The sequence below is a fragment of the Colobus angolensis genome, unplaced genomic scaffold (genome assembly GCF_000951035.1).
Source record: "Colobus angolensis palliatus isolate OR3802 unplaced genomic scaffold, Cang.pa_1.0 Scaffold39, whole genome shotgun sequence".
NCBI classification, from domain to species: Eukaryota; Metazoa; Chordata; class Mammalia; order Primates; family Cercopithecidae; genus Colobus; species Colobus angolensis.
In genome coordinates, this window is record NW_012117265.1 from 38,525 (window position 1) to 49,482 (window position 10,958).

At 58.9% G+C, this 10,958-nt stretch overlaps 2 protein-coding genes across 3 annotated transcripts in view; one reads left to right on the forward strand and one right to left on the reverse strand.

Moving 5' to 3' along the window:
• LYL1 (lymphoblastic leukemia associated hematopoiesis regulator 1) overlaps positions 1-205 on the forward strand; it is a 4,278-nt gene extending 4,073 nt beyond the window's left edge. Inside the window, exon 5 of the mRNA XM_011954940.1 lies at positions 14-205. Coding sequence (XP_011810330.1) covers positions 14-205 — 192 coding nt within the window. The remainder of the gene's footprint in view (positions 1-13) is intronic.
• A 405-nt stretch (positions 206-610) lies between these two features.
• Positions 611-10,958, reverse strand: part of NFIX (nuclear factor I/X (CCAAT-binding transcription factor)) — a 73,914-nt gene continuing 63,566 nt past the window's right edge. For both annotated transcript variants that reach the window (XM_011954681.1, XM_011954680.1), the window contains 2 exons: positions 9,003-9,094; positions 611-4,789 (listed from right to left, as the gene is read on the reverse strand). In XM_011954681.1, the coding sequence (XP_011810071.1) occupies positions 9,023-9,094 (72 nt within the window). In that variant the 3' untranslated portion in view covers positions 611-4,789; positions 9,003-9,022. The remainder of the gene's footprint in view (positions 4,790-9,002; positions 9,095-10,958) is intronic.

Consider the following 10,958-nt stretch of genomic DNA (forward strand, 5'->3'; position numbering starts at 1 on the left):
CGGCCGACCCCAGCGGCAGCCCCGGTGCGGCGGCCCGGCCAATAAAGATGGAGCAAACCGCCTTGAGCCCAGAGGTGCGGTGACTGCACGCGCCAGCATTTCTGAGCCGGAGGGCACCAGGGACTCGGCCCAGGGCCGTCGAGGAAAGGGCAGTGGACGTGCTGCGCGTGTTCGGGTGCGAACTCCCCCGAAGAAGGACCAGTGAAGACGTCAGGGGCAAGGTCTCGGGGGTCCGGAAGGGTGATCATCGCCCCCCAAGGGACCTGCAGACCCTTAAAGAAAAATCACCCACCACCCTGTGGAAGTGGCCTTGCCTGGGTCCCCTTCGCAGGGGCGCGGTTGGCAAACTAACATGGCAGAGCAGTCGTAGGACCCAAGTGGTGCCTCATTTTCTCCGGGCTGGGGTCGCGGGGGGAGGCCAGGAGGGGCTGGGGAGCCTTCGCTTTTCTCACCGTCGGCCCCTCCCGGAGACCCAGGGACAGACGCTTGTCGACGCCGTCTGCTGCGCTCCCGGCGCTTGGAGAGAGGCGCAGAATCCAAGTTGGGGACGCACCCTGCCGACCCCGACCCAGTCCCGCACGGGCGCGTTAGCGAAGGGTCAGGCGCTCTTGCGTTTGTTTTTCTTTATTTCTTTATTTCACATACACATTAGCCATTCAATGGAGAAGCCGGAGAGAGTCAGGCAAAGATGGTATAACAGAAGCGCAGTGACGGGGGCGGGGTGGGGCGGGGCAGAGAGGGAACAGACGGGCTGGCTGCCTACTTGCATTCCGCTAGGACACTGAAAACCCAGAAAACAAAACAGACAGTAAACTACCCTTGTTTCTTATGTATCTCAGTGCAGAGACGGGGGTGGAGGGCAGAGAAGAGGGGGAGACCAGGCTGAAGGAGGAGGAGCAGAGGGAGGGGGACGCTAAAGGGGAAGCACACCAAATCCATTAGTACTATATATAGATACTCGTATATACTGCGTTTCTTAGCCTAAGAAGAAACTTGTTTGACGGGACGGGCGGCCTTTGCGGTCCGCGATGCTGGTGCTGGTCGGGCGCACGGATCTCCCGGGAGGGGCCGAAGCGGGGCTGGCCCAGGCTGGCTTGCGGGGGGGAGGGGGGCGCCCCGAGGGTGGGTGGGGTGGGGGGGAGCAGAGGCGGGGCTGGGGTGCCCCTCGGGCTCTCGATTGGGGGACGAAAGTTCTCGTGACTTTATTGCTCCTTTATTTTCTCTCGTGTGGGGGGTCTGTTCAGCACGGTCGGGGTGGGGGAGTGGTGGGTCGTCTGAGCCACCCGGCCCCTCTGGGACCCAGAGCGCGGCGTCCGCTCCGCCAGCACGGGGGTGAGAACAAGGCACTAGGTCGGCCGGCCAGCGCGGGGGCGGGTGTGTAAGGCAGTCGACAGGGCTGGTTGCGGGGTGGGGCGGGGCTGTGTGCGGGGCCGTGTGCGTGCGTGCGTGCGGGCGCGGGCCTGGGCAAATCGACCTGTCAGCGTGGCTGGTCCTGTCCTGGAGCGTCGAGCCTTCCCGGTGTTCCCCGGAGGGGGTTGGGGATAGGATGAGAGATGTTGAATGGGGGCGGGAGGGGCGCCGGGAAAGTGGGGAGGAAACTACCAACTTGCTGAGCGCGCTCCTGATAATGCTGGTGAGGGTCAAGTTGGCGTCTGGCTCAAAGAAGGGCGCTCGGGGCAGAGAGGGAGGGAGGGAGGGGACGTTTGTTCGTTGGCATTGACCTCTGCGGGGGAGGGGCCGGGGACCCCTGCCGCGCCCCTGTACCCGGACGGGGATGGGGCAAGGAGGGGGTGCTGGGCCCCAGGGAGGGGCGCCCGGGGAGACCCGCGACCGGAGCAGTCCAGCCGCCGGGGGCACGCCGCTGTCCCGTTCCGTTAAACTCAACAAAGAAGGGATATGCGTATTCCTAACAAGTGCAGGATATTTAATTGATTCATAAACTTATGTATAATAGTTTGTGGGTTCTTTAAAACGTACTTTATAATGTAAGAAGCACCAGGGTTTTATGTTTAATTATCTTAAAAATAATTTTTCTCTCGTCCTTTTCCTTTTTGATCTTGTGTTGGTTATTTTTTAAATGTCGAGGTGTTTTTTTTAAACTCTAAAATGTGAACGTTTCCTTCAGCCCTCCCACCGAAACTGAGAACGAACGACGAAACAAATAAAAACCCCAGATCATCCTCGTCAACGCAGGAAAACGACTTGAAAAAAAAAACTAAAAACGAACGAAAAAAAAGGGAAAAACACTCAGCTTTCGTTATCCCCGCACAGGGCGGGGCAGGCCCGGTTCTTTTAGCGTCCCCAGAGCCGCGAGGACATTACAACAAAAATAGAATTTTTTTTTCTTAATCTCTTAACATACAAAGATAGGAAAACTCTCTGATGCATTGCACTTGGTTCAATGAAAAAAAAAAAAAGTTCATTTCCCCCATATATATTTTTGTTTTTTTTTTTTTTCTCTCCTAACACGTCCCCACATCTCCTGTTGCCCTCATTGCCCCTCACAACAACACTTGGGAAAGGAGCAGCCCCCACCCCCTGCCCGCCCGGGCAGCCCCGCCGGGCACGCTCCGGCCCGGGCCCAGCTGGCCTGCAGCTTCCGACCTCGCCCGGGCAGGCGCCCCGCAGACCCTGGCTCCCACAGTCACACAGCGCCCGAGGCCCCGACTGTCGTCGAAGGAAAGGGCACGTGCGGCCGGACAGGGAGCCCCTTCTGCTTCGCTCTCAGCTCTGACCCTGTTTAGCCAACCGAACTGAAAAATCATTGCACTTTGACCGCGCGTCACGCCCGGCCCACCCGGCCCCCCACCCCCGGGGCCTTACTCCCCATGCCCCGGGAGACTCCCGCAGGATCCACTGCCCCTCAGCCCTGGGGTCCTCTAGGGCTGCACGCTGAGGACAGGGGGAGGGCTTCACTCAACTTCCAACAAAAGCCGCCCCTGGGCTCAGCCACCTGGTGGCTTCCAGCTGGGTAGCAGGCACCACCTGCCTGCCCCTTCGGGCCCAGGTCGCTGACCTCCTCCCCTCCCCAGACACTCCCTCCTCTCTTCCCTCCCTCCGCATGCTCAGGGCCACAGCCTCACAAACTAGATTCACAATAAATACAGCCCATAACCCACCCCTACGTGGTGCAATGTTGGATTTTCTTTCAGAGGATCCTGACCTGTGCTTTGTGTTTTCATACAATGAAGAAAGAGAGAAAGAGAGAGAGGCACAAGGACTCGAGAAGGGGCCAGGGACGGGAGACGCAGGAGGAGGGAGTAAGGCACAGAAAGACAAGCCAGAGGGGCCAAGTCACACCCTGGAGGGGAGCTGGGCGTGCTCATCCTCCCCTCCCTCCCAGAGGGGCTTCTGAAGACCCTCTGGACAGGCCCCCCAACCCTCCTTGAGGGAGGAGGGGGCTGGGGGGGAGAGCTACTTCCTGTGGTGTGTTGCCAAATTGTTCCCAAGTTGCTCAAATGGAGGAGTTCCCATTCCAACAGCAAAAGACCCAAACAATGAATGCCCCACCCCTAAATAAAGATTAAAGACATTACAGCTAAAATCCAGAGAAAAGTGGCCACGGGGCGGGGGCAGGGGGAAAGTGGGGGGCACAGAAAGCTCCAAAACACTTTTGAAAAGGACGACACCCAACACCCTCCCAAGGAACTGAAAGTCGGCGAGCAGGACGCCTACCTAAGCGCAGGTGGTGACTTAGCGGCGGCAGCGGCGGCTGCCTGGTCCTCCTCGCTTGGCTCCGGGGTCCCCTTTCTGCTCCACCCTCCGGCCCAGCCCCAGCAGGGCAGTCTGCGTGAGGGGCAGGGGCAGGGACTGATGGGGCGGAGCGAGGGCACCTGCATGCAGGGCTGGGGGCGGGGGCGACCTGGGGCCCGACTCCCCTCCCTCGTGGCAGGAAGGAGGCCCTCCTGGCCTGCAGAGAGAGGGGAGAGGGGGCCTGTCCCAGGCTAGGATGAGGCCGTCGAGAGCATTTCGACTTTCTCCTGTGGACTGTACAGAGGGGTCCAGGGCCCCAGGAACTGCTCTTGCGGCTCAGGGTGGGGTGACAGAACACCCTCCATTCTGGGACACGCAACTAGCTCCAGGGGTCACCCCCTGCCCGCCTGGAGGCTTTTAGCCCGAGGGTGGGGTGGGGTAAGTGGAGGCTGCTCTCCCCGTCCTGGTCCGGAACAGCTCGGGGAAGAAGCTGGAGCCTTGGCAGGGAGGGAGGGAGGGAGGGAGGGAGGGAGGAAGGGAGGAAGGGCAGGGCGGAGTCTGGAGGGCAGAGCCTGAGGGATCTAAACCCCATCATCTTTACAAGCTGGTCCTCCAGGCTCCCTAGGACAGCTCCGACCATGTGGAGGGTGGGGTTCCCCTAGGAAGGGGTGAGGGTGGAGGCCAGGCCCCTTCAGAACTGTGCTGGTTGCTTTGTTTGGGGACTTTGTTCCTTCCCCAGAAGGCCGGGGCGGGGTGGTGGGGAGGAAGGCAGTTCTGCATCCTTTCTTGCTTTCTGTCCTCTACTTGACAGAGTCCATGTCGCGTGTTTCTTTCTGCTTGGCTGCTGGTGCACAGCTCCACCGAGACCCCTTCCAAGGGCTTTCCGAGAACTGGGCTGCTTCTGGGGCCCACAGGGGTCCCCGGGCTGGAGGAGAGAAGGGCTGAGTGGCTGACGACGTGTAATTTTTGCTTTTCGGTGGGGCTGGGCTGGGCTGGGGGATTTTTCCATGTCTCAAAATTTCTTCTCCCCCCTTTCGAGGAACCTCTTCTTTTCATTTTGTTGTTTCTTTTGTCGATCTTATCAGAGGAACCAGGACTGAAACAGGATGAAAAAGAGGCGATACTGAGAACAGCTGTGGCAGGTCCCATCTCCCAAAGAGCCAGGGTGCCGGGCAGCCACCACCCACCTCGTTCCGGTGGAGAAGAAAGGGCATCCCCATTCTCTCCCTCCCTCCTGCGAGAACCCTGCCCCCTCAGAGACTCTGCCCCTAGTGCTAGAGTCCAGCTGGCCTTCCCGTGGGCACTGTGCCCAGCGGGCGGGACCCCCATGGCTGGCGCTGGCACAGGCCTGAGATCTGGCCATGTTTCCAATTGTTTAGGTTTTTGTGTGGGTCCTGGAGGGTGGGGAAGATGCCAGGCTGGGGCTTTTGTACCCAGAGGGGTTTTAGGAATGGGGTGGGGGTGGCCCAGCTTCTTGCTGAGTTTTCTTTCTGTCTCTTTGGATTAAAAGCAGAAATTCCCATCTATATACCCCAGCCAAGGTCCCACAGGCTGAAAAGCTGGGGGCAGAGGAACCACATGGCTTCAGTCCCTAGTAGCGCCAGGCCTAGGGGAGGGGCCACGTAGCCCACCGTGCTTGATCTTTTACCCTCAGGACACTAGACACTGAGGAAGGACCTGAGGCTCCCTGGGGTGAGTGTCACTTCCTTCACAATGCCAGCAGGGGGTGCTGCCTTCTCACAGACAGGGCCTTGTCTGCCTGTGTCTAGTGGCTCAGCTCAGAGCACACCCAGGGCAGACCCCAAGGGACCGAGCTGCTTGGCTATGCCCTCCATCCAAGGCTTCAGCCCCACCTCCTGGCAAAGTGGTGGGTCAGGGTCTACTGTGGTCTACTGGGCCTGGGTGCACCTGGTAGTACCCTTGGGCCAAAATGAGGGTCCCTGAAAATGCATCTTGGGGCCTCTTCCAGGCTGTCACAGACTCTGGTCTGCAGAGGCCAGGCAGAGCCAACTACAGAGCACGTACCAGGTCCTGGTTCACTCCACCCCTGCCCTGATCCCACAGGGAAGCCAGGCACAGAGGGGGTGGGTGACCTGCCTGAGGCCACACAGCCCTCGGGCAACAGAGCCGGGGTTCAAATGTAAGGGGCAGTGCAGGCTGTGCTCCTAACTGCTGCCTGTGCTGTGAGCACGAGGAAGCAGGTTCTGTGGTGGCCGGAATGCCTGTGCCCTGCCTAGGTCAGGGCAGCTCATCTGCCGACTTTTCAAAAGAAACCAGAAGCCCAGACAGAATTTCGTGCGAAAATTTCCAATATTTAAAACATTGTTTGGTCAAACATTCTGCCTGCAGGCCAGACCTGCTCTCAGGCTCTGGTTTGGGACTGAGGATAGGGACACTGGGTTTCAGAAAGGGCCTTGGAGATCATCTAGCACTTTCTGTGACAATGGAAATGTTCTCATTTCCATTGCAGTAGCCACTAGCCACAAGTGGTTTCTAAGCACTTGAAATGCGGCGACTGTAACTGAGGAACCAAATTTTTCTTTACTTAATAAGTTAATTTAAATGTAAACAGCCACACGTGGCCCGTGGCTACCACAATGGACAGTGCAGATCAAGAGCATCTGGAAGTGTGGGGTTTGGGATTGCCACAATGACCAGGCACTGCTGGGTGGGCAGAAATGCTAAACTTCCTGCATGTGCTGGACAGTACACACAAGAGACCTGCCCTCTCTCAGCGAGGCTCCTCAAGCACCTGCCCCAAGTCCAACCGGTCAATTGACTACAGGCCAAACAGAGGCTCACTGGAGCCTGGTGAGGCTAAGGCGGAAACCCAGGTCTGAGGCATCCCCAGAGTGGATGGGGGAGAACCGGCCCGCAGCCAGCTCCTGGGCTTCTGGCCCGGGCCCGGGGGTGGGAACCGCCTGGGCTGGGTGACCCCCACCCGCCACAGGCTTGGGCCTGTTCCCTGGGACCCCCTGCCCAAAGGGAGACTATAGAGGAACCCTGTGCCATTGCTCCGAGGTTGAGGGGGAGGCTGGCTATGGTGGTGAGCCCACCCCTCTCCTCACCAGGCAAATGAGGCTTGTGGACAATAGGACAGGGAGCTCCACCTGCCCTATCTGCCCCTGGCAGACCATGCCAGGGCCCCACACTGGCCCCTTTGGGGTTTCCTGAGCTGTACAGTTGAGGACAATTGCCAATGCTCAGACTGGGGGGTCCTCCTCAGGGAGGGAAGACTCTGGTTCCAGGTCTGGAGTTAGGGACAAAGGCTGCCCCAAGGGGGCTCCCCGGCACCTCCCCAAAGGTCCCAGGAATGGAGGATCTGCTGCCAAGCACAGAGTGGCTTTCTCTGCACACCCCTCCCTACTTCCTGAGCCAGTTCCAAAATTGATTAAAACTAAGTAAAAAGTGCTGCCCAGGGAATGACAAAATTGCTAAAATTCTCTTTTCTTCCCTCATTCTATTGTTCTCTCTCCATCTGGTGCTCCAGAGATCAGCTAAAGTCACTGGTTACTGTGGAAACCACCCCCGGTTGTACCCCCTGCGCCCGTTGCAGCCGCCTGCCTGCCCCCAGGCCCGAGGGCTCCAGCTCCGCTTGTCCGGTCAGCTCCAGCTCCCCCCACCACTCCCAGACACACCTGCCTGCTCAGGGGCCCTGGATCCCCGCTGGGACTCCTTCCTCCTACCTCCTGGAGCCCAAGACACAGGGAACATCGGGGGAGACAAACTTTCCCAAACTTGCCTCAAACTCTGACTTGGCCCCCAACGTCCAAGCAAAGTGAGCAAAGAAAGTAAAGGAGGCAGTGGAAACAGGGTTAGCAGGGAGGCTCGTGGCAGTGGTCCCCGGAGCGGAGCGCACAACCGACCGCAGAGCTGCGAGCGGCCCAGGCAGGCGGCAGGAGGGAGGGAGCAATGGAGCCCTGCAGCCTGGTGCCAGCCCAGAGCCAGGAGGGGAGGCCCGCCTGCTGTCCCTTCCTCTGGCACCCCCTCCCGCCTCTGCCAGCAGGGCTCTCTCGGCCTCCCTGGCACAGAGCAGAGGGGGCTGGCTCCAGCCCCTGCTCGGAGCCATTGTTTTTCTTCTCAACACCCCCAAGTTCAAGTTCATCTGGGTGTTACATCATGTCTGGTTGCTCCTGGAAACCAGACGGGTCAGACGTGACTCTGGGGAAAGGGGGTGGGAGGCTGGAGGGGGTTGAAGTTCTCTTCCCCTCCCCTCCTTGCCACTAGGGAGCTCTGAAGTTTGAAGTTTGACAAAGTTTTTTGGCTTTTTTTTTTTTTTTTTTTTTTTTGAGGGAAGGAAAAAAAAAAAAAAAAAAAAAAAAAATCTCAAACCACACACAAAACTTCCATCCACCAACTTTCTCTGGACTCAGGCCCCAGAGCAGAGAGAGGCAGAGCAGGAGATGAGAGGTGGCCCCAGGGGCTCTTGACAGAGGTGGATTTCCCAGGGCTGAGGACACCTCCAAGGAGGTGTTTTTGTAAAATGTGCAAAAGAAAGGTATTTGCATGTTCTTTTTCAAAACCCTGGGCTGTAAAAGCCTCAGGGCCCCTAAAGCTGCCTCTGCCCTCCTCCTGAGATGGGTCTTCCCTGTGCCCCCAAGGGCACTGGGCTCTGTGGGCACTGGCCTCTAGGGTCTCCACCTGGAGGGCTAAGAGTTGTCTTATCTCTTGCTTGTGACAGGGATCTGTCTCCTTGTGAGAACTGGGGGTGGTGTCAGCAGGAGATAGGAGCAAGGATGGGGTCTCCAGCATGCTGGTCTCCCTAACAGGACTCCTGAGGACTTGGGTGAGGAGCCTCTAGGGCAGCGGCCTGCCCTGCCCTGCCCTGCCCTGCCCTCAGTGCCAGTCTCTGGGCACGCAGCCCACCAGGCCCTCTGTCCCTCCTCCACCCGTCACCCAGCCCACCCAAAGCCAGGGGAAAGGGAAGGGGTAGGGGCCAGGGCTTCCAGCCGGGGCGGGTGAAAGCAGTGAGGCAGACTCTATTCTCCTCTTGATGGGCCTCAGGCTTCCATCTTTGCTTCCACCAGGCCTGGCCCAGAGGGTCTCTAGACTTGGGTCCTTGGCCGCCTTCCCCAGGGCTAGGGCTGTCAGAGCTAATTATCCAATTAGCTGATTAGCCAGGGAGCCTGGGGGCTGCCTGGGGAGACAGGCTCAGCTGGGCGTGCAAAAGCCTGGGCCCTCCAGCCCCACCTCAGACCTCTCTCTCCCTTAGCCCCAAGGACTCCAGGCTCTTCCCTAACACCAAGATGCCCTGCAACCCTGCCTGCTCTCCTGGTCCCTGCATCCAGGTGGTGGGCAGGGTCTCCTACCTGAGACTGCTGTGGGATGTTCAGAAAGTTGCCGTCCCGGGGTCCGATGCTGACAAACCGGTTGGCAGAGGAGGCGCCTGTCGTTGCGAATGCTGTGGGGAGCAGGGGAGAGAGGGAGAGACCCTGTCAGGCCTTGGGGCCCACCTGGGCACTGCCCCTCGGGGCTGCTGAGAGAGGGAGAGACTGAGTTAGACCATGCTGCCCAGGTTTAGGCTGGCAGTGGGAAGGATGGGCCAGAGGGGCATCCAAGCTGGAGGCCAGGCTCCGAGCCTACCCCCCAACTACAGAGGGATACTGTCATCTTCTCACTGACCAGGAACACACACTACACCCCCGACACACCCCCACTCCAAAGCCAGTCTCAGCCAGGCATCCTTTTTCACAGCTGGGATGAGGGAGAGGCCCTGGGGGCTGAGACAAATGTCTCTTGGACCTAGTTCCACCTGCTAGTGAGGCACTGGGCAGGGCTGGGGATAGTCCTGGTCCGCAAGTACCCTCAGTGGATACCCCTGCTTTTCCACTGGCCCCTCTCAGGTACTGAAGAGAGGTGGCCAGGGGAGAGGGGAGGCTTTGGCAGCCCAGCCCCACCCTGCTTCGGGAAGGCCTTCCCAGCCAGGCTACCTCTCCAACCTGGGTGGCCTAGCTAGATGTTACACCTCTTACCACCCTGGGCAGGCCCAAGGACCAGGCAGGCAGGCTTGGGGAACCCAAAGGGTGCCCAATGGAGGGCTGAGCCAGGTAGGGCAGGGTCAGAGAGGGGCCTAGGAGCTGGCTGCCTGGCTTGGGCCCAGGGGTAGCAAGGCTCAGGCCCATGGCATTCTCCTCCTCTGACTGATGCACCAGGTCCAACAGGTCTGTGGTTCCAGGACCAACGCAATAGAGGAGGAGGAGGCTGGAGAGCCTGGCAGAGCCCCAGGGCTCAGATGCCTGGGGGCAGCCATCCTGAGGCCCAAGGACAAAATGATCCCAACAGCCCTGAGTTCCTCTCAGGTTTCCAGATGGAGCTCTGCCAGAGGGAACAAGCCCTGTACCCCCCAGAAGGGAAGATGCCCCCAGAGGAGAGGCAAGGAATATCACAGGTTACCTGGGAGGCCCACCGCTGCCCTGCACCAGACACACCCAGGGACTCCATGCTCACCAGATTCTGCCCACCTCTCTCCAGAAGTGGCCCCCAAACCCTGTAGCCCAGCTCCCATCCCCCACCCTGCCCACCTCCAATGACTGTGACTTCATGTCTTATGGCGGATGCAGATGGGAAGATGGCATGAAGAGGATGGAGAGGGGAAAAGAACTCAAACCACGAGAAAGGAGGAGAGACAGAGCGAGCGGAGACCAGTGTGAGATGGGCCACCCCTCCCGCCGCCACCGAACTGCCCTGGCCTGTGGCCTGCCCACCCCCAGAGCTGCCCACCCTGGCCCACAGACAGCACCCGCCCCATCCTCTGTCCTTCACGCCGGGTCTACCTGGGACCTCTCGACTGATTTTTCTTCTTTTCCCTTTGACAAAATTTGTCATTGGTTTAAGAGGAAAAAAAAAGAAAAGAAAAGAAAGAGAGACAGAGAGAGAGATGAAGTAAGCCAAAGCCCACAGCCCTCCCTTGTCCTTGGAACATCTAACCTGGGAAAGGAATTGAGGAGAAGGGAGGGCAGAGGGATGGGAGGGGGGAAAAAAAAAGAGGAACAACGAGAAACCAAATGTGAGACTGAGGGGGAAGGGGTCAGGGGCTGGCCTGCTGCGTCTTTGAGGCCCAAGGGCCCAGGGATGGAGGTGAGGGGCAAGGCAAAAAGGGGATGGTGGTGGCGTCGCCTTGTGGTTACATTTGATTTTCTTGGTGTGGGGGGAACAACGAAACAACAAAAAAATTAAAAAACAAAAACAAAAAACAAAAAACAAAAAACAGCAATCAGGCATGAAGATGGCATGGCTGTGCCTCCCCGCCCCCTCCCACCCCCGCC